Source organism: Ambystoma mexicanum, chromosome 3p (genome assembly GCF_040938575.1).
Source record: "Ambystoma mexicanum isolate Mex_15411 chromosome 3p, UKY_AmexF1_1, whole genome shotgun sequence".
NCBI classification, from domain to species: Eukaryota; Metazoa; Chordata; class Amphibia; order Caudata; family Ambystomatidae; genus Ambystoma; species Ambystoma mexicanum.
The window spans coordinates 1160722518-1160748465 of record NC_090925.1 but is presented as its reverse complement, the minus strand read 5'-3'; the positions used below and the strand labels follow the sequence as shown (position 1 = coordinate 1160748465).

General features: G+C 45.4%; 1 protein-coding gene across 1 annotated transcript; it reads left to right on the top strand.

The window, feature by feature from the left end:
- The first annotated feature begins 6555 nt into the window (after positions 1-6555).
- Positions 6556-25711, top strand: CDKN2AIPNL (CDKN2A interacting protein N-terminal like). The gene is made up of 3 exons (XM_069652556.1): positions 6556-7103; positions 17930-18029; positions 25345-25711. The coding sequence occupies exons 1-3, from the start codon at positions 6901-6903 to the stop codon at positions 25351-25353; spliced, it is 312 nt and encodes a 103-aa protein (XP_069508657.1). The 5' UTR covers positions 6556-6900; the 3' UTR covers positions 25354-25711.
- The last annotated feature ends 237 nt before the right edge of the window (positions 25712-25948 follow it).

The following is a 25948-nucleotide window of genomic DNA, read 5'->3' as shown; positions in this document are numbered from 1 at the left end:
AATGGTACCTCAGACTGATCTGTGCTTTTACAAAGCCATATAGTAAGTACCCAGGTCGCACAATGCTTTTCTTTTTCACCAAAGCGATCACCAATGCCAGGCGCCAACTTGCTTCCAGTGTCTCATGATCTTGATTCAGTTTGCCCTGCTGGCATCACTCCATTTTTCAAAGGTAAAGTCTTTCAGTCCAATACCGCTTACAGTTGTACAGGCAGCTTTGTTTATTTATCTTTCTTTTCTTAGCAGTGTCTTTTCAAGCCTCTGGTTTTTTCACTTGTCATTTTTTCAAAGGGCGTTTGCTGTTTTTTGAACCACCCCTTTGAGTGCGATAGTCTAAGTTAGTTTCTTTTGTTGCTTCAACAAATCATTCATTCTTGCACTAAGCCGTGTGGCTTCTGGATCATGGCTAATGTGCAGTGTTCATGTTGTACTTCAAAGCCCCGCTCTGCATGTTGTCTCTTGCAAAACGGCTAAGCACTTTTTGTCAGTTTTGCTTCCATCTGGAATGCCATAATGTCTTTGTCAGTTACTCCATCCCCTGGCAATGTAGCTTGCAGTTTGCCAGATGTGTATTTTCTCTTCTCAAAGCGCCTAGAGGTTTCTTCTCCAGTGCACAGCGCTTTACTTCAGTTCACATCACATGGAGCATTGGAATGCAGCTTGCACAGCAATAGCGTTTTACTTCACTTCACATCACATCACATGGGAATGCGGTTTGCACAGTAATGTCTGTTGGAATGGGCAGCTGTCTTTTCTTGGCCCATTCACAGATGCATAGGTAAATGTTCAGATGTGATGTGCCCGTCTGCCATCCTGCATGAAGCCTTTGCTCCGTACCACAGTTTACTGGGCAAATTCTTTACTTTTTGAACAGCTCTCTGTTTTTTGCTCCCCCTTCCTCAGGAATGCAGGCATGTTTATCTTTCGTGTGCACCTGGCAGCGCCATGAGCACGCAGCTTATCTCTTTTTGCTCTATAACTCTTACACTGTGGCGGCTTCACTCGTTTCAGACAGTTCACCCAGATTAACTCTTTCTTGTACTGTTTCTGCTTTTGTTTGCCTTCCTGCACCTCGCCCAAGACAGCTTCAAGGCACAAGCTCTGCACACACAGCAAGACTCTTGTTTTCAAAAGCGGCACTTTTCTTGTAATGTGCGATCTTTCAAGAGAACTCGCAACCCATTAAATCTTTGTGCTATCTTATCACACACAGATGTTTCATTCTGTTGTACCATTGCCAAACTATAACCACTCATTTCAGTGCATTTAAAAAATAAAAAATGCCATATTTAGTGCAGCTCCCTGCACGTTTTTTTTTCTGCAAGAACAACCCACACTCTATTGCTTGTGGGCTGTTTGATGTGTCAACAACATTTTTTCCCCATGTATCACAGTCAACAGGACACTATTTCCAAATCATACATCACTTATAAGGCAACAGCACAAATCCATGGCATAGCATGGGATCAAAAATACTCCAGGGGCAATTTAGAAAAATATAAATTGTTTTTCCCCCCAACCATTGCAAACTGATTCTGCAATTTCAAATCAGTACACAAAAATCGAAAATCCAAATAACATTCACTCACTTTCCTTTTAAGTGAGTCTCTCACCCAATATAAGCATGGCACAGCCTAAAATGCAATATAACCATTTTAGTGTGTTTCCTTTAAACAGAATTTGCCACCATTAGCACATGGAATTTTACAGTTGCCAAAAGAAAGAAAAAACTCTTTAGGCTCTCAGCACAGATGTTACTCATTCTCCTAAGCATGGCTCATTCCCCTTCAGGAATGCCAACACTCAAAAGCATACATCAAAAAAACGAACCTTCGCCTCCGAACATTACAGCCCCCACTCGCTAGCACACTGGGGCTGAGTCAATGGTTAAATCACTATTCACAATTTGCATGTCAAATCCCTGCAATTATTTTTTTTTTCCTGCCCTCATGACAGAATAGAGATGAGAACTCCGTCTCATTATGCATTCCAAATTACAACTTTAAACTTGGGAAACCACATGATAAAATTCTTTTTCTAATTGAGCATACATCTTTCTTAACCATTCATCGGAGTGCTTTAAACAAAGCCATTTCCCGCTCGTTTATTGCCTTGTACTCCCTGGCACCAATCCCATGCAATAAGTCAGTCACGACTGCTTTACTGAAGGGAGTCTTAACCACACAAGCTATCGGCCACGGCAAGCCGACACAACATTGCTGCCTTTTGAAGTCTCAGAGCTGCCGTGAGACCATCAAGGAAATGCGACAGCCTGCTCCCCACTCTACACTGTGTTCTCTCACACCATTTGTCATGTCAGCATGGCACTGCTCTTCACAAATCCCACAAAGCTGCCACCAAATGTCTTGATATGGGCAAAATCTTCCTCGGGGCCAGCCCTTTGAGAGCAAAAATACCCAATTCAGCCCAAAATACAGGTTCTATTGTGCTGAGCAGTGATCTCATGCTAGTGACAAATGACACCCTCAAAGTTTTAGCATATTTATTCTAAGCAGTGAATTTCATATACATTTGGGATTCAAGTTAGAGAATATTACAAAGCATAAAACAAAGAGCAATGCAAAATATAGTGAAACATGGAACTTAGATAAACATAGAGAAACATAGAGAAACATAGAGAAATATAGAGAAACATAGAGAAACACAGTCTTACGTCCCTTAATCTCAGCCCTGGGAGACCTGGGTTTTTCATAGAAAAACAAGGCTGGAGGACACCGTGAGAGCCAATTCCGGGCACCTGACTGTACACGAATCAAGTCCACAGGCGATCTCCCCCTGATCCCATGTGTGCATGGATATTTTATAATCTCTTGCTGTCAGTCACCATGACGCATAGTTCCAGAACTTTCCCTGTGAGGCTGGTTCATGGAAAAAACCCAGCTCTCTCTGAGATGCTCCCTGCTCGCTCCTACCCCCTCCCTTGGTTCCCATCTGCGCTGGCTGAGGAATGTCTTATCAGTACCTTCCCAGAGAAAAGGAAGATTAGCTTGGAGCCAGGGCTACCGTTAGTGAGGCTGAATATTCTAAGGGAAGCAGGGATGTATTAACCCCATCTGCAAGCTCTAAAAGGCATGCACTCATAGCTTAGTGTTTATAGCGCTTAAGACTGGCTATCTAAGCGCTATATAGGTGCCATGATGTTCCAAACACTCCAAAAACCTATTAGCTACATAGCTGGGGGCCCTCCCTGCCTGTCTATCAACAATGCTTAATGTGACCTATTTCATACTAGGCCTGCATATCCCTTGTAGCTCACTACTGCATAATGGAAGTGCTACAACAGACTACTGTCAGCATTTTTAGCACATACCTTGAATACACTATTGGCTTTCAGCGGCTAATGCTGTCATCTAAAGCCCTGATTGGCAAGGTTGCAATTTCGTGTATCACTACAGAGTTAAATAGCACCTTGAAGTTCATTCTTACTACAGATGCCAGCAGTGTAGGTTGGTGCTCCAATCTAGGAGAAAGAGCCTTCCAGGAGAGCTGGGGACAGGAGGAGTTAAGTTGATTCTCAAATTGGAAGGCACAGGCAGCGAATGGCAGAGCCTTGAGGGTGTTTCATTTGACAGTGAAGGGAAAAGCAGTTCTGTTCAGGACAGACAACTCTAAAACAATGATATATGTAAATTGGCAGGGAGAGATGACATTAAGGGCCTTGGAATCCCTTGCCCAGGAGACAGTTTTGGGCAGATGGGCATCTAAGATGCATGAAGGCAGCCCACTTCTGGGGAGTGGCGAATGTGAAGGTAGACAGACTCAGCAGTGTCTTCCTGAGTTCTCAGGAGATGGCTTTGTCAACAGAAATCTTTCTCAAGAAATATGTCAAATGTTGGTCAACAGGGAAAATAGGTTTGCATCCCCTATATTAGCACAGTAGATATTTTTTGTTCAAGGTTTCGGACAGAAGGGTTGTGGGGAGTTGATGTGATGTCCATGGAGTGGCCTTAGAAGTTGGTCTATGCATTTCCTCCTGTTATCATGATCCCCAAAGTAGTAAGGAAGATCAGGGACAGCAGTGCCTCTGTCATACTGATGGTAACTTACTGGGGGAGAAGGGGTCAGTTGATCCCAAAGTGACCTTGCCCTTTGCCAAGACCCATGAGCCGACAGGATTCAAGGGTAAGCCTGGAGACAGAAAGGGGCAGGCTGCTACAGTTGGGTTGTTACATCAAATGGTAGAGATTATCCTTCAATTTAAATCCGAGCCTCATTTGAGGCGTATGATAGACAATCAGCCAATTTCTTGGCTTGGTGCGGTAGGAATGACATTCCCCTTTACATTGCGGAATAGTTGCTACATTGCAATTTCTGCAGGATGTGTTTCACAGGAGGTTAACTGTTTCTTTGCTAAGGACACAGTGGGAAGCTCCCGAGGCTCTGAAGAGAGACCAAGAGGGAGGATTGAAGAAGAGGACCGGGTTGGAAGATTTTTGAAGAGTGCCTTCCATCAGGCTGCTGCAGTACAAGGGTGTTCCTTCCTGGGATCTCCCATTAGTGCTTCAGTCCCTACAGGTGGTCCCTTTTGAATCAATTAACATCAAGTTCTTGACCTTAAAAACAGTGTTCCTAATTGCTATAACAACAGCACGTGACTATGGGAGATTACGACCTTGTTAAGTAGACTAACGTTTTTAGAGAGCAGCCTGTGTCTCTAATTCTAAGATGTGATCCTAAATGTGTGCCAAAGGTTGTGTCTAAATGTCAAAGATTGCAAGATGCGATTCTTCCTGCTTTCTTTCATAATCACAAGTCTCCAAGCACAGCACTGCATTGATACACGAACAGCTCTGGGATATGTGCGAAGGACTGAGAGCTTCAGGAAACCTGACAGTCTTTTGGTGACCTTTGGAGCATTGGGGGAAATCAGTAGATGGATGAAGTTGGTCACTTCCATGGCATAAGAGGCTTCTGGGTCACCCCAGAGCAGGTGCAAGGCAAATCAACCATCGTAATGGCGACCTCTTGGGTGGAACTGAGGGGGTGCCATTGCAGGAAATGTGCATTAAACGTTATAGGTTGAATATGGACAACAGCGTGGATGGGTCCTCTGGGGTGGCGGGTCCTCACAGCTGGTATTCGTTAGTAATTATGTTAAACCTGGTGTATTGACTGTTATGAAAATAGTGAAGGGAAGTAGCAGTATATTAGGCCTCATTACAAGTTTGCAGGTCTGGAAACAAGAGTGCTGGTAAGCACACCGGCAGCCTTGTTTGCAGACCGGCAAACTAGGAGTCTGCCTGCTGGGGCCGCTGTGCCCGACAGGTCTGACCCTGTCGGCGCAGCGGCTACGGTAGGCAGACTGTTCACGGAAGTGCTGGCACTGTTAGCTATGGTTTCCGGCGCTTCCGAATCCCCACTCCAATAAAGTCCTATGGGAATGGGGACTTACATTTTACCGGCGCCTGACTTCCTTGACCGCCGGACTTATAATTTCCAGGTGGCACCAGGAAGTCCGGCGCCGGTAAAATGTTACAAGTCAGGGTTACCGCCAGACTCGTAATGAGGCCCATTGTGTTTGAGATGTTTATTACTGGTTCCAATCCACGTAAAATGGCATGGGGAAACCTCAACATTGATAATTGGGGTAAGAAAGAAGGATGTTGAAGTAATGTCTACATAGCTCTCAACCATTTGTGTTACAAAGGCGGATGAAATCACCCGATTTTGTTTTTGGCGGGTGAGACACCCATTGGAATGAATGGGCTTGCAGGAAGCTTGGTGGGTGAGTCAGCTCTTTACAAGGCAGATGACACCCGCCAAAAGCGTGTGAGTTGAGAGCTATATGTCTGCATTACTTACTGCTAAACTTTGTCACTTCTAGTCACTTCCTCATCACATACAGAAATTCTTCTCGTCCACTCTGGGTCTGGAAGGGCCAATGAACTTGGTTGGGAAATGTAACATGAGATTGTGGGTTACTGGGGGGTAGTATACCTCCAGGTAGAAAGGGGTCGGGTCAAAGAGGAAGGTGAAAAAGAATGGCGCCTGTTGCGGAAGCAGGGCCACACGGGTAAGTAAGAATCCAAGGATGAGTAGGACTAGGAGTAATAAAGATTACCAGTAAGTAATCCAAATAAACTACATGAAAGAAAAGTCAGATCCTGTATGTGTATTTAATATAGCCCGAACATAAGTAAAAGCTGCCATATAATATACATTTTTGTAAATTATCTGACCCATCACAACTGCACCCCAGCTCCATTGGGTTACTAAATTAACTCCAAATAGAAACTGCATATGAGCCCCGTAATTCACATTTTAAGAGATATCCACTGCAACCACTCAAAATAAATTGCCACTTTACTACTATTGTAAAATGGTCAACACCTGTACATTTATTTGTATCTTCTGGTTTCGGTCAGTAAGCAGGTTCTGTCTCTACGCTATAACGTCTTACTTCGGCACTATTAGCAACGATGAGCCAGAGTCGCCCTTTTAAATGCTCTTTATTACAGCACGGTGACGGGACAGAAGCGAGAACGGACCCCGAAGAAGTGGCATATAAAACAACGCGAGAAAGGGCGAGAGTTCAAGTTAATACTAAATGTCGCGCACAGCCTTGTGGGGCCGCGTATTTCCGGTGGTCTTTTTCGTCTCGTTGCTTTTTGGGTTGAGTAAGAAGCAAAACCCGATTAACACATTTTAAACGAATATAATCTGGTTCAAGTAAATGCCGTAAAGCATTGTGGGTTGAATCTGCACGGTGTAATTGCATCTTTCCGACTCCCCTACCCGTGCCGGATTTCATATTTGCCGCACTGCATTGTGGTAGTGTTTCACATCCTGTCGCAGCTAAGTCTGTGTTTACTGGTACATCCTATCGCAGGCAGCCACGTTTTTTGTGTTTACTGCCTCCGCGTTGCCTTTGTTTTCAGGATGGTGGAGGAGTTCGTGAAGGATAACCGCAATATCACCAAGTACCTGGAAGCCTTCCAGTCGTATTCGGAGAGCGACAAGCAGTGGAAGGCCCGCATGGAGTTCCTGCTCCGAAATCTGGAGTCGTTTCCAGACCCCGAAGAGGTAGATCATCTGCTGGCGCTCTCCATGGTCTGGGCTAACCACATCTTCATGGGGTGTCGGTAAGTACAGCGTCACTCTACTTTTTAGCATGTAAGCGACTTCCTCCCCTCAAACGTTTCAAGTAGTTTAGCTGAAAATGCTCGCATTACTTACCGGCGATCTTCATTACTCATAGTCTCATTCTTCCTCCTCGCAGTGCTTCATTGTGTGGTTCAACTTCCCCATCGGGCATCCATTCCATCTTTTCAATGACATCCATGCCCCACTCTATTGAGAGTATAACCCTCCCTGCCAGCGCAGTGTATGCGTTCAGTACCCCATAGCCCATTATGACCATCTTCACTCTGCACCAGGGGGAGAGAGGTGGGTTGCAAGTACTGCCACGAGGAAGGGTAGGACTAGGAGTTTTGAACATTACGGGTAAGTAACTGACTCATTACCCCCACAACCCTCTTCCTCGTCCTTATTTGTCAGACATACCAAATATAGCGTTGAAAAATGATCCATGAAAACAACCAGAGTACTGATTTGATACCCCTTCAACTGTTTTCCAGCCACAATTCCCCTTGAACATGTGTAACTGCGTTCAACACAGCACCCACATCCCCCATCCCACATCCCCCAAAGGAGGGCGACCCCTGCCGTGCAAGTTGTGGCGATAGGGTCTGGTGAAAGTATTCGGGTCAGTCCAGCTGACTGCCCTGCGGATGTCCTTGATGTGCACACATGGCACCTACGCCCACGACGCCGCCATCCTATAGTCGAGTGACCCAGCAGAGATGCTTCTTATCGGGGCTAGCGTCAGATCGCCTGTGGCTCCTGCCTGCATGCGTGTCTGCTCAAGACACGCGCTGCACCTTCTTCACCAAGAAGTCGCCAAAATGAAGCCTCTCCCCTCAAGTGGATTTTTCAGCACTGCACCCTTCTGATGCCAATCCACAGCCGGCCCTATGGTTAATTCCACCGCCTGGGCCCCATCACAAGCCAGATCAAAGAGCAGTTCCACCTTTGATTGCATAGCCTGCAACACTGGCGCACAGTCAGCCCCCCCCCCGAACTTTGCCAACTGTCGAAATCAAGTACGTTGCCACTTCGCGCCCCATATGGACCCCTTTGGATGACCATCGTAATTCTATCGCAGTGGATGAGGCTGCGGTGCGCAGAGTGACCCACTAGTATAGTATCCTGCAGAGGCTGGCAGCACAACTGCTCCCCCTGGCAAGGGATAGGGCGGCATCTCAGCCTCATGCCAATCTTTCATAATGACCCCCTTAATATCTGGGCTCAAAGGCAGCGTCGCCTTCATTGTTTGCTTAAATTGCTGAGGAGGAGGCCGAACAGCATGCAGCGCCTGATTTAAAAGCCATGTAGTCCGCCACCTGAACCAGCACCGCAGCCAGCGGCGCCTCCTTTTCCAGATACTCCCCCTTTGGCTCCTTGGCATCATGATGCTCTGCATCAGAGGAATATAAAGATATCCCATACCCTCTCTCCTCTACTACTCTCCCCTCTCCACTGCAGCCCACATTCAACTAAATTGCCCTAGTTCCCACACCCTCGCATGCATGCACACCCTATTCTTAAACTGAACATTTAAACCTAACTAATCATACATACAAGGTATAAGCGCCTTACAAATGCTAAATAAATAAGGGGGGTGGGGTTTGTGCATCTGATGTGGAAGTTATTTGTAGTGCGCTGTGTGCATGGCTTCTGGTTCACCAGCAGTAGCTTCTGCTTACGGGATGATGCCTGACACCCAGGAGCTGGTTTTAAACTCCTGCCCTTCGAAGTTTAATTTTAAACCTTGTCTTTACAATACCCCTCCAAGCTCTGCTGCACTGTGCTTCCTCTTATTGGTCTCCCAGTCTGCTTTGACCTCATCCAAACAAACCACACTGGGCCTCATTACAAGTTTCGAGGTATTTGGTGGTATTTCGGAGGATTTACCTCCAAAACGCATTTACAGTTACCACCACTTGGTCCTGTGGATTTACCACAGGATTGCAAGTGGTGGTAGGTGGTGTAAATCCTCAAGGACTCTATTGGGGATTTTTGGCAGAATTACCAACGGCGGAATTACAAGTAGTATTTCCGCCTTTAAAAAAGTTACCTCCAATTTTACCACTTACCGCCATACTCGTAATGAGGCCCACTGTCCAGTTTCCTGTGTTGCCTTTTTATGCTCCTCCTTTCCCAGGCCAATCTCTACCCTGTCCTCATCTCTTAACCCCCCCTCTGCCTCCCACCACTGCGGCCTTGTCATACAAGGACAAGACTTTAACATGCCTCTGAAGTCCTGCCCCCAATGACGGCTTGTGCAAAACATTTAACAGTCGCTCCATGGCCCTGCTATTTACCACTGGATCTCTCGCTGTTGGCTTGCTCACGTCCTCCTCTGCTGCAAGGACTTCTGGACTATGGTGTCCTTAAAAAGAGGACAAATTACACTTCCCAGAACAGGGCACAGTCAGTATGGGATTACTAACAGGTGGTACTTGAGCCAGGTGCTGATGAAGGGTTGGGGGTTTGCCCCCCCCGCCTCCCCTTCTGACTCCTCCCTTGCCCCCAAACTCCTTAACCCTGCCTCTGGGGAACCACTGTCTCTGGCAAACACTCTGCAATGCCTCCTGTCCAATGTTGAGAGGGGTCCCTATCGCATATTCACAGGGTGAGGTCCCATGCCCTGTCGCATTGTGCACTGCTAACTGCTCACATTTTCTGGAGTAACATTGTTTATTTGCGAAGCGCTTATACACAAGTGAAGTGCTTCAAAGCACTTCAAGGTGGGAAGGGAATACAGTAGTCAATCTTGGGCCTTGACGATTCCGAATGATTTATTACAAACTTTATTACCATCTTTATACGTCTCATCTTTTACAAGATTTGTAATGTTATGTTACCTGGCATTTATATAGTGCCTTGTGTATCATTGATATGACCTCAAAGCGCTGGTAAGTGGAACACCCTCGGGGGGGGGCGGCAAGAGTGAGGGATGCATATGCGTGCCGCTGGTATGGTTATTGCATGATAGCTGCTGCCTAGGGGCAGGTGTGGCGTTGAGGAAATCAGTTGGATGTGTTCAGTGTGGTGGGTGGAAACCCAGACTGAGTTCTGGCTGCGCTAGGCCTGAGGAGACGCCTAAGCTAGCTGGAATGTGCTCAGCTAGCTGTGTTTTATTTGGATGAGGAGTTTGTGGGGTCATGTGAGTATGAGAACAGCTAGGCCCCAATGTGTCATGCCATAGCATTGTTCTAGTTGAATGATGGTCTATAGGAGAGAGTAAGCGTAGCAGTGTGATATGGTGGTTATGAGCAAAGCGCCTGCGACCAAGCACAGGAGCAGGACAGGGGTCATACATAGCGGCACACGTATATGAAGCGACAGGATGGATGTTCCATATGAGGCCCCTGTTATGAGCCAGTCGACGAGGCAAGGATATACTGGGATGGATTGCCTGCGCAAATGAGCTGCTGCCACTGCCAGAACCTTTGTAAATACTCTTGGGGCTGAGGCAATGCCGAGGGGGAGGACCTTGAACTGATCGGGTTTGTCTTCTATCATGAACCTTAGATATTTCCTATGTGCCGGCAACATTGAAATATGAAAGTATGCATCTTTCATGTCCAATGCTGCCATGTAATCCCCTTGCGTTAGCAGAGGGATTACCTCTTGCAGCGTTACCATCCATAACTTTTGTGGTTTGACAAATTTGTTCGCTGGGCGCAAGTCTAGCACAAGGCGCATGGTGAGATCATTTTTGGTTACTAGGAAGTACACTTAACAAATACCCCTATTTACCTGTAGAACGAGGACAACTTCGATTGCGCCCTTTTCCTGCAGGATCTCAACCTCTTGCAGGATTTTGAGTTCTATGAAAAAGGAAAAAAAACATCAACCATGTATAGTCCATTTCTTTTTAAACAAGTTCTGATCCATGTGATTATTTCCCACGAGGAACTTTACAAGGGCATATATCATTCGTTTGTTTTTGCCCCCCGATAATGAGCTTCCCATCACTCTTCAGCGTCCAATCCGTGTTTCTCATTCATAAGACTGAAGAGGTGAATTGTTCTTAACTCTCTCAGTTCTGGGCAGACAGAATAAGATACTGCATGTCTCGTTGATAAGTCGCAGAAACGGCGCTTCTCTCCATGTTGTTTCCATGTCTCTTTAAGACGCCTTTAGTGTGTAATAGATTCAACCAAAATCTTAGGAAGACCTCTCCCTGTTTTCTGTTAGGGAATCGTCTCACCCTACGGTGATGTTTGGAAGCGCAAATCCATTTTTCGAAAGGGTCTGTAGCGCCGAGTTTGATCTGTTCCTTTTCTCGCAGTCATCTGCCCACAGAAGTTTTTTCACATGCATTGGGTTATTACTTATTTCAGTTGTGGTCCCTAGGTTCTGTAGGATGGCTCTGCACTGGATCAGCCACATATTTAATTGTGAATTGTTCATATTTGTTTCCTTTACTTTGGTCACCTCGAACTGCGGGCGGGCGGGGGGGGGGGGGGGGGCATTTTGCGTGTCACGTCCTGAAAGAAGGACATAGCATTCCATACTACTCGGGCATATAATGATATCGAGCCCACCTCATGTCGGATGATTACTATTAGGATTGATTTGGCTAGGTGCAGTACTCGCCCCTCTTCTTCTCCCCCTCCGCCCCCCCATACCAATCTTACAGATCTCCCAATTGATTCCCATGCCTCTACTCCAAAGGGGAGGACTGGTGCCACTTGTTGGTTGTAGTAGTTTGACTGGCAAAAGTGAGAATTTCCCAAATCTGCTCTATCATAATCCCTTGGTTTGTTAGATGTTTTACCTTTTACCTTTCTCTTTAAACAGTCCAACCAAGGGGTTTCACCTTTCTTTACTTGTATTGTACTGCCGAGATATTTTATTTCGTTTGTCGGCCAGAGTCGCTTGCCATTCAATTCCCAGCTGGTCTTCTTTTTCTTCCTGGTTACTTGGCCTCCAAATACCATTATCTCTGATTTATTTTGTTGCATTTATTTTTGAAGTTTTGGGATACATATTTTTGGGGGACATCTAATTTTCTTTGTAAACCGATTGGAGTTTGGTCTAGCTCGGAAAAGAGCGGGGAAATGTGGGAGGAGCTACTTAATGGTTTGGTGGCTTGAGGGCCATTCAAGGGATAAAAAGGCAGGCACTTCTTCCACAATGACCATACCAGGAACAGCCTAAGTTCAGAATATCCCTCTCTTCCCACCCTCCTTTACTTTTTTCTGTGCACTTACTCTATCAGAATTGTCCCTGGACCTAGTATGATAGGATGAAATGTTTGGGGGGCAGCACTGCCCCCCAGCAGTATCTGAAATATCGTCAGGCCGAGTGCGATAGTTTCACATTCTTGTTGTTCATGGCTTGTAAGAATGTTGTTGTATTTTCCCTTGTTCCCTCCCTTGCCGTGAAGCGCTTTGAAACACATTGTGTATAGGCGCACATAGTTTATATAGCGCCTATACACAATCATATCATACAAGCGCCAAATCTCCTCTGCATATAGGAGCCAGCCTATTTATTTTCAGTGGGATAGTCGCATCCTGACAACGATTACATGTCCTCAATAAAGAAATACAAAAAGGACCTGAGCTAATGGACACCCCTGTTTTAAGCCGTTGAAGGTGTAGATTTTTTGGGTCCGGGTCCCAGACTGGTCCAGTTTGATTTGCATATGCGTTTCTGTGTATAGATCTTTAATGGCCGAAAGAAGGTATTCAGGGCAGTCTAGATTTTTCCCCATTTCTGCTAGAATTGGCTTTGATCAGCACTACCAAGGCTTGTTCTATTTTCGCATCTCCTTCCGTTACTTGCGTTTTAGAAGACTGATCAGAAATAAATTCGGGTTACAGCCCACCTCTGATCTTGATTCATATTAATTTATTAAAATATTTTTTTCCAGCACGGCTATTGGGTGATAGTGCCAGGTGATAGAAATACCACTGCTGCTTTCCAAGACTTCATGATTTTTCCTTTCGACAGAATTCTGAGAAACAGGACCAGGCTAAAGTCTGCCCATGCTTCGGGCAGCTTTTAACATGGCGTTGGTAAGGCAATCCGGCCCAGGGGCATGTGAGCTGCTAGCCCTCTTAGCATTAAGATTTTCTCTCTATCCAATTCGATTTCCCAATTTGAGTCATGGTCGTCAGCCACATTGTTGTATTTTAAGGCCGATGTCTCAAACAGCTTCTCAAAAATATGTACCCAGCTACCCTCCGGAATGGGATTTAGTTGATTGGAAGATCGGGGCATCTCTTGCTCGTTTAGAATCTGCCACAGATTATTGCTATTATTCACAGTGAGAGCCTTTAGGGTGCGTTTGGTGTCATTTTGTCGATTAATTCTTCCCTGATTTGAAACTTGTCTTCTGTATTTTTTCTCTTTTTGTGGTGATCTTTATCTGGTTCTTGTTAGTTGATCCTCTTTCAACCAAGAAGTGCTTGGAATTTGCAAATACGTGTCGGTTGTTCTGATATTTCCGGGTTTGAATCTAGAGCTGCTTATGCTGGCTTTGGCAGCTGCTGTTTTCGGTTTCTTGTTCAATAGAGTTCTCATGCTCTCATTTCTCCTTGCATCAAAATTTGAAGTTCGTCACGTGCCTCCAAAAGCAGCAAGCTCAAGGAAGCAGGCCCCGTTTGGAGCTGACCTGATCATTTTCTCACATCAATGAAGTCCACGATCTTGATGTCATCAGTATTGATTACTCTTAGTTTGGGAATATGGTGTAGGAGGCTCATAATGTTCGAGTGACTTAAAATCTGACCCATCATCCGCTCTTGGAATTCAAGAGTGACCGCAGGTCTAAGAGAATTGTCATCTTGTTCGCATCCTGAGAGCCTCATTCATTCATTATATAGTGTTGCTTGATCGCTTGTTGTTCCTCCCCCACCTCTGCGGCTGGGTATTTGAAAGTCGGTCCTTTTGTGATTTTAAGAGTAATTTATTTCGCCAGTTTTTTTAGAGCTGCTTTCCTGAGGGCTTCCTGGTTTGCTTCTTCTTCCAAGTTTAGCTTTTTGATCTGCCATTGCAAAAAATAGAGGAGAGGGGCAGTCTGCAATTCGACTGCTGGAGTTGCAGTCAGCAACCCCCTTGGCATTGCATTCTGAATCCTTGGTCGGCCGGTACATGGGTTCTATGGAGGCCTCGTCATCGTAGACCGAAAGCTCAAGCAGTGAGTCGCCTACAGCGATTATTGCTAAACATTCTCCTTGTTGAGTTGTAGTTATTGAAGTCATCAAAGACGCAGCAACCGTCTCAGCCACTGTGTTGAAGGCAGCCCCGGGAGTGCATTTTAAAGATTTCTTAGGAAAGTTCTTGATCCACACGGTTTCGCCCTCCTGGGTTTCCTTGTGTTTTTTTTTTTTTGGCTTCAAAACACAAGACCTTTTTTTTTTTTTTTTCCCCCTCAGTGGTGTTGTCTGTTCTGTGTTTTTCTTTGCTCAAATATAGAGAAGGAGTTTACTTTCTCTGGGTGTGATTTAGTGTGAGCTCACCTGGTTGGCAGGCGGTGGGCATCTTGCTTCCAAGGCGGTGACGAAGGGGGGCGCTTGGGGCTGATATTCCGCCACCTCCACTGTTGTGGTGTCTGAGATATCAACCGTGACTGCTGTGTTAGCGGATCTCACTGTTCTCAGCTCATTAGACTGAAAGTCAGCAAGCTTGTCTGGGTGAATCCCTGGCCGCAATTTGTGTAGTCTGACTTTGTTTTATGTATCAGTCTCATCTGCAGCATTTTCGTCCAACTGCTCTAAACTTTGTTTGGACGACCAACCTGCTATTTCGTGTACCCCATACCATCCTGCTCAACCGGCTCTGTGATAACCTGTGTATCACCGATCAGGCTCTGGCTGACCCCTTTCCTCTCTGATCTACCCTCCCAGGTCCAACTGGGGTCCTTCCTGTCTATCTTCCTCTCTACCTGTGGTGTTGTTCATGGGTCTAACCTGTTGCCCTGGCTTTTCAACCAATATCTGTCAACTCTCGCACACTGCATTGCCATTTTCAGCTCAAATTTACATTGCTACGCTGACAACACTCAACTCATTTTCAGGCTGCCCTTGGTCAACTCCTCCATCTATCATCTCTGATTGCCTAACTGCCATTTAAGATTGGGTCACTGTCAATGATCTTTGTCTGAATGCCAGCAAGACGGAGATCCTCCTCATCGGCTCACCATCCATTCCCCTCGTTCTCTGGCCGGCCTCCCTTGGCCCTCCTCCTAACCCTACCTGTGAGGCCAAGAACCTCCAGGATCATCTTTGATTCCACACTTTCCTTCTCTGCCCACATCTCTGTTCAAAGTCAAACTTCCTACTGCACCTCCTCAGAGGGCCTCTGCCTTTCCTCTCCTTCCCCCAGAAGCTCACTGTCTCCCAAGCTCTGCTTCTCTCTAGGTTTGACATATTGTAACAGCCTCTTTCTAAATTTACCTGCCTCTACTCTCCGCCCTCTGCAACTAATCCAGAACAGGACTGCAAGACTTGTTCTTGGTCTCCAGCTCTGAAATATCTCCATTGGCTCCCAATGAATGCAAGGATTACATTCAAAACCCTCTGCATTGTCCACAAGGCCTTCTGGGGCCTGGGTCCAAAATGCCTTCAGCTATCCCTCCGTAAATATCGACCCCTCTCTGCCCCCCAAGCTCTTTGCTCCTCTACCTCTCTCAGGGTCAGTCGTTTTTTCAAAGAAGCGAGCTGGGGGTAGATCTGTCTTCGGCTGGGGCCTCCCTCTGGAACAGCCTTCCTGCCACTCTTAAACCTGAGGAGAGCTATCTCTGGTTCTGGAAGAACCTCGACCTTCCTCTTTGCTTCTGCCTTCGCTCCCCCCTCTCCACTGCTGATCTGCTCTCTTGGCACTGTGCACCTGGCCACCCTTTGTTCCCCTGGGCCCAGTTACCTGCTCACCCTGCCACCCTCCTGCACTGCCTCCTCTTGCACAGAGGACTGTATCTGTACCCATACAGTTCCTCGTTTTTCTCTTTCTGCATTTATCAGACATACCCAGTCTGCTGCCGTAAGCACAGCACGTGTCATGTGCTGGCTGCACTACCTGTTCTTTATTTTTTATTCATTACTATTTATTCTGTTTCTCCTCTGCTCAGCACTTTCCACTCTCCCCCACCCATGCACTTTTTCCCCTTTCCCATGCACTTGCACGTTCTCAATGTTACTGGGCCTAGTAAGATCGTGGTTGTGCTCTCCCTTGTTTCCCCTCCCTTGCCGCGCTCTGAATATTATATCATAAGATCCTCTTCTCTGTTTTTGTGTCTTGTATCGGGTCCACTAGGGATTTTAGTATTGCCCCCTCCATTTCTCTCTCTCGTCGATTCAATGAAATTCTACGTAAACCAGCTTGGAAAGTCCAAGAATAGACATCTCATTTTTAAGGTTATCGCTTAAGGTCTCGTACAGTTTTTGCTACAGGGCAAAGGTAATTGTGACTGCTGAGAGAATGTTTGATTGTAGTTTGTTAACCCAATGGGGTTCTGGGATTGGGCCGCTTCTTCCTGCATTTTTTTTTCAGGGGTGGTGATTGCCTTCTGGGTAGTCACTCTCTATGTTCCCAGGTCAAGACGTGTGCCCGGGCAGAGTGTTTGTGAAGGATTCCTCAATCGAGGTTTCACTCCTTTTGTGGGTCTTTGTTGTTCTTTTTCTGTTCTTTTGAGGGCCTCCCATGATCGTGCTGTTCAGTAATTCTTGAGTCTTGCTTAGATTAGCTTTTTTAATTGGATCCCCGTCATTGGGTCCGAATCTTTCAGCTCTTTATTTTTTTGTTTGGTTTAAGTCCTTGGATGGGCTCAGAGCCAGATGTGCAATGTCTTTGGTAAGTCCTGTCGCAGAGGCAACATTTTCGTCTGACTCCTGGGCAGTCAGTTTTGCCTGAGGGTTAACTTCAAGTCTCCCAGTCCTATCAATGGACAGACTCTCAAGGTTGTTTGATGAGGAGCTGCTTATGCACTTAGCCATCACGTTTTCTCTCAACAGACCTTCATGATCGTAAGGTCCGTTTTGGTCAGAATCCTCTGTCGGTCGAACCACTCTGGTGAGTCCCGGCCTAAGGCATCTGGGGGGGAGCGATGGGGGGGGGGGGGTGGGATGGGTGAACAGGTGTTCAGCTAAGACTTCGAGGTCTTCTTGGTTCCAGTCCTGAATTTCGAGCGGGTGGGAGAGGGGACGTCGAGGGATCGGGGAGACGCCTTGTCCACCTTGCTTTCTGGAGGATCGTTTTGGGGGTGCATTGTAGTGGAGCCTTGCGTGTTTGGGGGGCATGGACCAACGGTATTATGGTTCCTTGTAGAGTATTGATCCGTCGGGCTCCCCCAGCAAGACCTCATGGGGTGGGGGGAGGTCGAAGAATCATCCCAATTGGCAGCGAGTTCCTCTGCAGTTTTTCCATAGACTCCCTCCGCTCTGTGAGGCAGCGATGTTGCTTGGCCTTAACTTTCACTCCAGCAGTTTTCTGTGTCTGTAATGGGGACTGTGGGGCCCTCAGCATATCTACTAGTGTAAGTGCGTGGCAAGGAGTACAGAACAATAAACTACTGTACTAGTGTGTTGTACATTTTAATAATAGTAACATCCTTACATTCTAATGTTCATATTTAATAGTGAGCGTTTCCTCTGGAACAAGAATAGTCAAAATAGCAATGCTTTTGCATAATCTATTAATGCTGGTTACTTTTTTTTCAGTATGTGAACCATGGATTTATTTGCATATGCGTTAGCCTCTCAGGACATGTATTGATGCACGTTGGCTTCCTGAATGAGTGTCGTTTTCAGTTTTCTGCCATCTATCACTGGTGATAAAATTATGCTGCAGTTTGAAACCTAAATACTTAATATGCTCCATTTTGTTTCTGCAGTTACAGCGATGAACTTTTAGACAGAGTGACCAGTATGGCTGAAGGGATTGTTGTAAAAGATGCTCCACACTTTACTACCAGAGATTCAGTAATGAAACAGGTATGGAAGCGTGCAGCCTGGCTCCTGAACAAATGCCTACTATTCCTGCATTGTTAAGCAGTTTTTAATATTGGCAACCAGTTGCATATCTTTCTGGAATCTCTTTATTACTTATTGTCCAGATCTGAATCCATTTATGATTGCGTAGTATAGTAAACCTGCTGCTTACAGTTGTTTTGGTGGTGTTGTACCACCTTTAAGCCAAAACGATTGCCTTTGCGTACAGATGGGGGAGAAATGGCATAGGGGAAGGGACACGCAGTTTGTAGTTGTTGATTGTGTTGATTGGTTATTTGCCCACCCGTTGCTGCTCATGGCCATGATAATCCCTATGTCCATGGCCATTCCCACATAGTTGCTGCACCTCCCGCCCATTCCTCAAGGGAGCACTCTGAGCTCACTTTAATCAAGCCTTATCAAACGTTGCACTCGAAGTGCCTGCCAGTGTTTTTTCTAAACAGTCTTCTGAGTTAAAGACTTGGTGCTATAAACCAATGAATGGTGCAATATAAATGTCGGCTTTTTTTTTTTAAGCTTTATTAATCTGAGACAAGAAGCCTAATCATACATTCTTGAGTCACAAATAATAAATATCATTAGAGATAAAACCTTATTGCCACTAATCGCATTTAATTAAGAATATATCCACTCCTATACGCTCTTCACCCAACTCCTGATTCCCCCCCATCCCCATGGAGGCACCCTAATAAGCTAATTCCCCTGTACAGCGACCATCCTCCGGCCTCTGCCGGTTAGTTTGGCCTGCTCCTCTCATTCTCGTCGCCCCCCTCCCCCACCACCCTGCACCGCCTCTATAATCTCCGTTCCTGTAGGGTCCTTCATAAAGTTAAGACTTTCCTTAACATTTGTGGGTTGTAAAACATCTTTGTCCTTTACTACCTCACAGAAAGACGTTGAGGCTCTTAGATTCTTGATAGCCACGTCCCTATCTTCTCCATGGCTACTCCTCCCTAAATGTTCACCCACCAGTGTGCTACAAATGGGCCCTTGGATTTCCAGCTCTGTGCCAACACTAATCTTGCTGCCGTCAAGAGATGAGTGATCAATGTTGCTGATGCCCCACTTGCTGCATAACTATCCTCAGCCACTGGCCCAAACACCACTACCAGCGGGTTCTCTGACCCTCGTGATCTAATTCCACCACATATGGCCCATCGTGCCCATATCACTGCAGTTCCAGCATAAAGGAGAGGCACCCCCCATCACCCGTAATCCTGCTAATTCTTTGCAGTGTTGGGTACCAGTGCATGCATATTTTATAAGCTGAATCCTTAATGGGAGCACACTTTGAGGATTTATGCACTCTTGCCCATATCTGCCCCCAGTTTTCTTTGGGAAATTCCAACCCGAAGTCCCTTCCCATTTTTCCACATAGGGCAGCCCTTTTCTTCCATAATCTGTGAGGTGAAGTTGTGCTTCCAAGCACATTGCAAGGGCTCCATTTCTGGATTCATTTTCATAACTAGGTGAAACCATGATTCTTAAATATGAGCAACCCACAGAGGACAAACAGCTTAGCCTGTGGTGTTGGGTACGTTTCACGTTTAGTGCAAGTTATTGATGTTGTATGAGATGAGCAGCATCCATGAGAGGGGGCGGGAGCCCGTCCCTCAGGACCGAAGTCCCGCTTCAGAAGAAGCAACTGTCCTTTAACGGGTCAGATTCAGAGGCGAGCTTGTCTTTTCTCACCATAGTCTTATTGGATTGCAATATACCCTATCCAGTGAGTACTGCTTAAGTACCCCATCCATGCAGTTATAGTTTCCACCACGGCACGAGATTGCCGAAATCTTATTGCAACTTCAGAAATGAAATGGCTGCTACGTTCACACCGTCCTGTTAACTGGCCCACTGATCCTCCAGCTGCCTTCCCATTGGCAGCACAATCCTTTTTTGGCCAATAGGAATTGCCGGCAGGCTGAAGCCAGACCTGCAGCAGGAGGGCCTCGTCACAAGGGCCTGTCTGGGCCTGTGTGGCGAGACACGCTGCCCCGTTGCCTCCAAAACCCAGAGTCATATCGATCTGCCCACCTTGCACCAAACTCGGCTGCACCACACTGTGGGGACCTCCTCCAAGTCCAAGATATCCTTGCACTGGCCGCCCACATAACAGCGACAGGCAAGCCCCAAACTCGAGTTCTACAATCTCCTCCGCCGACTCTTGTGGTAAGTCTATGCAAGTATGCATGACAAAGCCTGCATACAGCTACCATTGCTATCTATTAGAATTATTTTTGTGCATAATGTGCCTATGGACCTGAGTCGATTTATTACGGCCTGAGACTTACTGGGGCACATCCTATTGGCATACTAGATACCCTCTACCTTGTACACCCATAGCCTCACTTGCTAGTACCATCGTCACAGACGCCCTCATTACGCATCAGCCACTCCAGAGGCCTATTTTTCCTTGATTCTGAACTCGCAACCGTGTGTAAGACTACCCTCACTTCTTGTCTGGAATGCTTACCTAGTCATATGATCATTTATTTTTGAAACCACGCATCTACTAGCACCTTTGCCTCGCCCGCCTGCAGCTTTATCAGCCTGCGCGACACCATCTTATAAATGTGCATGGGGGCTCCCTTGCTAGCCATTGACCTTCATCGCCAATTGACCTTTGCGTGCTACCTCTCACAAATAAACGGCCTTAAGCTATCCTTTGACCCTACGTTGTGTCTGTGGCTAATGTTTTCCATCTCATGGGCTGCTCTTTAACTTCTCATGCTAACCACTTACCTGCACAGTACGTAGTATGTTAGTCATTGCTCACTGCTAACACTGTAGGCTAACCACTTGTGCGATGCTAATGTTAGCCTTCGATCCCCACAAATGTAGCATGTTGGACACTGTTCCTGCTAATGCTACATGTTGGTCACTGCTCGATGCAAATGCTCTTTACCAGCCTCGATCCCTTGCAAATGTAGCATGTAAAACAGTGTTCTTTGCAAAACGTAGCATGTTAGCCACACCGTCTATTAAACTGCCCCCTCATACGTAGTATGTAGCGTATTGCTAATGCTTCTTGCCATCCTTGGTTCTATGCAATATGCAACCAGCTAGACCTAGATCCTTGCAAATGTCCTTCTGCTGGTTATTGTTCCTTCGCTCTTGTGTAGCATCTCCGATCTCAGCCTAGCTTGCCTAGTCATGCACTTGCTTACCCCCACAACTATGTGCATATTACTTGTACTTAACTCGCTCCTTTTGCCTAATATGGCACCATTGACATTAGCAGCCACTAACGGTGTGGAGAGTCACGACACTAGGACACAAACTACTGTCCATCAGACCAGGCTTATCAAACCTATTATTTCCCGATCGATGTCAATGACACTACCACCTCCTGATATTACAGCAACCAGCCTTCCTACCACCCAGAGACAACTAAACATAACTTCACCGCCTTATCCCAAAGTAGTACTTACACCACCACACCAATGCGTCCAGCTCTTCGCCTCCTAGACCAACACCTAACCAACCTTGCCCGACTATGATCAGAAACCCCAGGTTAGGATCTAGACTTGGGCTTCTTCCCCAAACAATTGCAGAAGTAAAACTGGCCCAACCACGACAATCAGAAATTCCAGGCTAAGTTCCAGACTCAAGAAAGCCTACTCTCCTCTAATCAACTGTAGAAATAATACCAATACTAAGATCCTGGCCACAAACAATAAAAAGGGTAACTCTGTTAACAAGAAGAATAAAACAGGTAACTCTGTTAACAATAATACAACAAATAATGATCCCAACCTACCAACAAACATTACCCTAATGAAATCTAATCTGGACAGTATCACCCTCTTCATCAAGGGAGCGCTTATAAATGCTAGATCCTTGACAGCACATGACCTAACGCTGAATGAGCTAGACTTCTTAGCTACAACTGAGACCTGGCTTCATGCTGCGGCAGGCCCATTACTCTCTAGCTATATTTGACAACTACGCGATAATCTGACTAGACGGGGAAGCCTGCAAAGGGTAAGGGGTTGCCTTTATTGCCAGGACGCAACTTGGCCTAAGGGCCTTACCCAACCAACCATTCCCCTCAGGAGAACTCCTTGTCCATTAAATTACCACTCCTTATGTAAAGACCACTAGGTCCATTGAGTACCTTCAAGGAAGATATTACAGTACTCATTACTACAAACGCCAAACTTGAATCTCAAATGATGCTGCTGGGTGATCTTAATTTAGGCCTCCATGGTTCAAATGACAATGCCTTCTCCCTTGCCAATGTCATCTCGGAATTAGGCTTCTCGCATCGTATTACCAAACCCACACATAGCAAAGGGACAATCCTAGACTGGATTGCATACATCAACTGTGACTCCAACATATTATCTAACACACCCTGTGCCTGGTCCGATCATCATTTCATCTCATTCACCATACCGGACAAGAACGGACAAAACCACTAACTCCTCGGCACCACAGGCCATCACGAAAAACAACCGTAATATAACAGTGGAGAAACTACCCCCCCCCCCCCCCAATATTACATCCTATAACTAATCAACATAACTTCAACACTGATCCTACATCACTAGTAGATCTGTACAACCGAACTATGTATCAAGCTATTAACACATTAGTGCCTCTGAAATCACGTAAAACCAAACCACGTGCCCTCCTACAAAAGAAACGTTAAAACCTTATGGAAGAGCCTCCCTTCAGCACCAAACAAAGACAACTTCTTAAATGCCTGTAACCTCTACAAAGCCGCCATTCATCAAACCAAAAGCGACCCCTTTTAATGACCGAATCAAGCTAAATCAAGTACGAAAGAACTATTTAGCATCCTTGGAGAACTATAATCCCCTATACCACCGCCTGACACATGCACCAAACATTCCACCTGGTGTACCAATATACAAAAATCTCTTCTTGACAAAATAACGCTTCTACATACAAACCAAAATTGAATCTAAAAAACGTAGTCTAACTGCGGATAAACATCTACACAAACCTCAGGTTCTCGCTCCCAAACCATGCAATAAGTTCTTTCCTCTTACTACCTAGGATACAGAAGGCATCGTTTGAAACAAGTACAGTCCCAACAAACTGGAAAGAGGCTTGGTCCTGCCACTACTATTAAAATAAATTAAAAAAAATACACAAAACCTTGCCTCGACCTGAACATCCCGGCAAATTACAGACCAATAACCACAGTACCGTTGCTTTTGAAAATCCTAGACAGGGCAGCCTACCTTCAGATACAGGAACATTTGGAAACCAATAACCTTCAGGGCCTACAACAATAAGGTTTCAGACCTAGGCACGGCACTGAAACGGCCTTGTTAGAAGATAAAGGTAACTTAGCCCTCCTTCTGCTACTAGGCGTATCTGCTGCTTTTGATCTAGTCAATCATTAACCATCTAGCCTCAGCAGCCCATTTCTCAGGTGAAGCCACCGCCTGGATAAAATCTTTCCTGGACAGCGGAACGAGATCCTACCACATCAGCCGAGCCTGCGCCTGTCAGTACCCCAGGGCTCACGAGTTTCACCTACGCTCAACATTTTCACAAAGCCCCTCTTCGATGACTTGGACAACTTGGGTGTTACCTACACTAACTATGCAGATGACACCCACATCCCCATCACCGGTGACTAAGACACTGACCTGGAACTACTCAACAAGATATAGCTAACTATCCAAGCATGGATGGCCATGAGTGGCCCCTGTCTTAATGATAAGACAGAGCTACTACTCATAGGCTCTCAGAACAGACTGAATATACTGGACAGCCAGTTCAACTCCTTCAAAATAGATGGCATCAACATAAATGTTTCTAAAGATGTGAAAAACACTTGGCATTTATCTCTACTCACTGACCCTGACAAGATGCGACAGCATCTACCACAACCTATACTTGCAAACTAATTAATGCCTGCAGACCAAGCGGCACTGCCTTAGCTAGAGCACGTATTCTATCCAAATTAGATTACTGCAATGCTTTATACCTAGGAACCAATCGGCGTAAACTAAAAAAGTTGCAGTGACTCCAAAACAACGTGCTTAGAGCTGCGATGAGCATCCCTAGAACCTACCATAGGCGGTGAGACGTAATGCACACTGGCTAGCAGTCAAAGCCAGTATGTAAAACTTTAGCACTTACCCACAAATGTCCCTCTGACTTGGCGCCTAAATACCTGGCTGACAAATTCTCGAGAAACCTCAGACCGACCTATACACCTACGTTGCCTTAATGTCCCCAGGTTTAAGCTACAGAAAGCTGGGGGTAGGAGCTACCCTATTCTTGTGGCAAAATTATGGAATGACCTGCCCCTAGCCTTAAGAGCAGAAGCTCCCCCCACCCCCCCAGGTTTGCTTTGGGAACATTTTTAAAACATGGCTCCTCACACAGGATACATCAAAGTACTAATTCTGCTCGTTATCCTGCACATGTCTGTACTTTCTGTGATTCACTTTCAACAATTACATGTATTGCCTCATCTATCTGTATTGTGTAACCTAAGTAATGTGCCCAGATACCTAAGGGTTCAGTGCGCTAGATAAATATAGTTGTGGTTAAATTAATTTGTATTGTGCATGAATTGTATCTGAATACTTCCTCTACACATACCATTATAAATGACCGTTCTGCTGTTTGTGAGGCGTTTGGGGTGGGGGGGGGTCGATGTGGTGAGGAATAAAGAGAGAGTCGTACCCAAGACTGGTTCTGCTCGCTTTCATTTAGGGGATATCTCAAAACAAAACCTAAACGGGTTATAGAGGTTATTTTTAAAGAACTGTTTTACATGTCAGCAAGCCCAGTGTGAGCTAATATTCCTGTATGGACCATAACTGGCATATTTCCGTGGCCTTCTTTTATTGAGCCGCAACCATAACACCCCATTAACCACAGGGTTTTTGTCTATTGTTGTTTTAACTTACACAGCCTTCTGTTTTTATGGCCACTCGTCTGCAATTTAACATATCTCTCAAAAGGGAGCTGGTGGAGTACGAGTGGTCAAGTTCACTTTTAGTTGGTTTCCTGAGAGTGCAGGGGCAGAAAATGGGAACCGTTGTTAATTGACTAATATGGTAATTTCGTTTAATTCCTGGAGCAGAATATTCCAGAAATAGTTTGAACAGTAGAAGTACTATTGCTTTGTCATTGTAACGCTGAGTTCTTTTCATAGCATTTACGTAGGTTTGACATGGTTGTGACCGTTCGTGAAATGCATTACATCAAACCGTATTCATGTTGTAAAAATTGGGATTGAATATAAATATTTGTTTTAAAAGTATTCAAACAATAACTTAATTTTCTTTCTTCCCCCCCCCAGCAACACTAGAGGTTCTACTCCGTCGCTTTGCATTTGGGAAACGCCAGCTGTATTTAAGAAATGGACTCTCTCGAACACTGCGATGAAGAGCAGTTAGACTTTTAACAGCATGCACTGGATTTTTGTTTTATTTTTTAAAGAAAATATTTTGTATCTCGCCGTTTAAGAAAAATGGGCACAAACTTAACTTTATGCCCTTTTTTTAATTAACATCCAAAGAAATCTAAACCTCTTCATGTTGAGACCCGTTTTTATATTTACTTTTCCCAACTGTTTATCTGTTGTAATAGAAGTACATTTCTGAACAGACATCTGCCGAAAGCAGAAAATAAAAATGATAATCTGCACACATTTTTGCAGAACCATATTTTCTTTTTTATTGCGGTTTCATCTGGGACTGTAATTCTCGGTACATCTTGATCCATTTATAATTTATTTAAAAACACGATTGGTTCTTTTGCCTGGTTCTCTGCCTGCTTTCAGTTAAAATATGCAAGTATTAATGGGTCAAAGTCAGGAGAGGTAGGTTGGTGCATTATTTTAAATGGACATAATGAATAGAATAGGAACATAATTTCAGCATGATTTGTAAATATGGAGGGAA

Excerpts from the sequence above, each read along its gene's own strand:
- CDKN2AIPNL (XM_069652556.1), top strand. The coding sequence starts at position 6,901 with ATGGTGGAGGAGTTCGTGAAGGATAACCGCAATATCACCAAGTACCTG. Across the intron at positions 7,104-17,929 it reads CACATCTTCATGGGGTGTCG|TTACAGCGATGAACTTTTAG; the intron begins GTAAGTACAGCG and ends TTGTTTCTGCAG.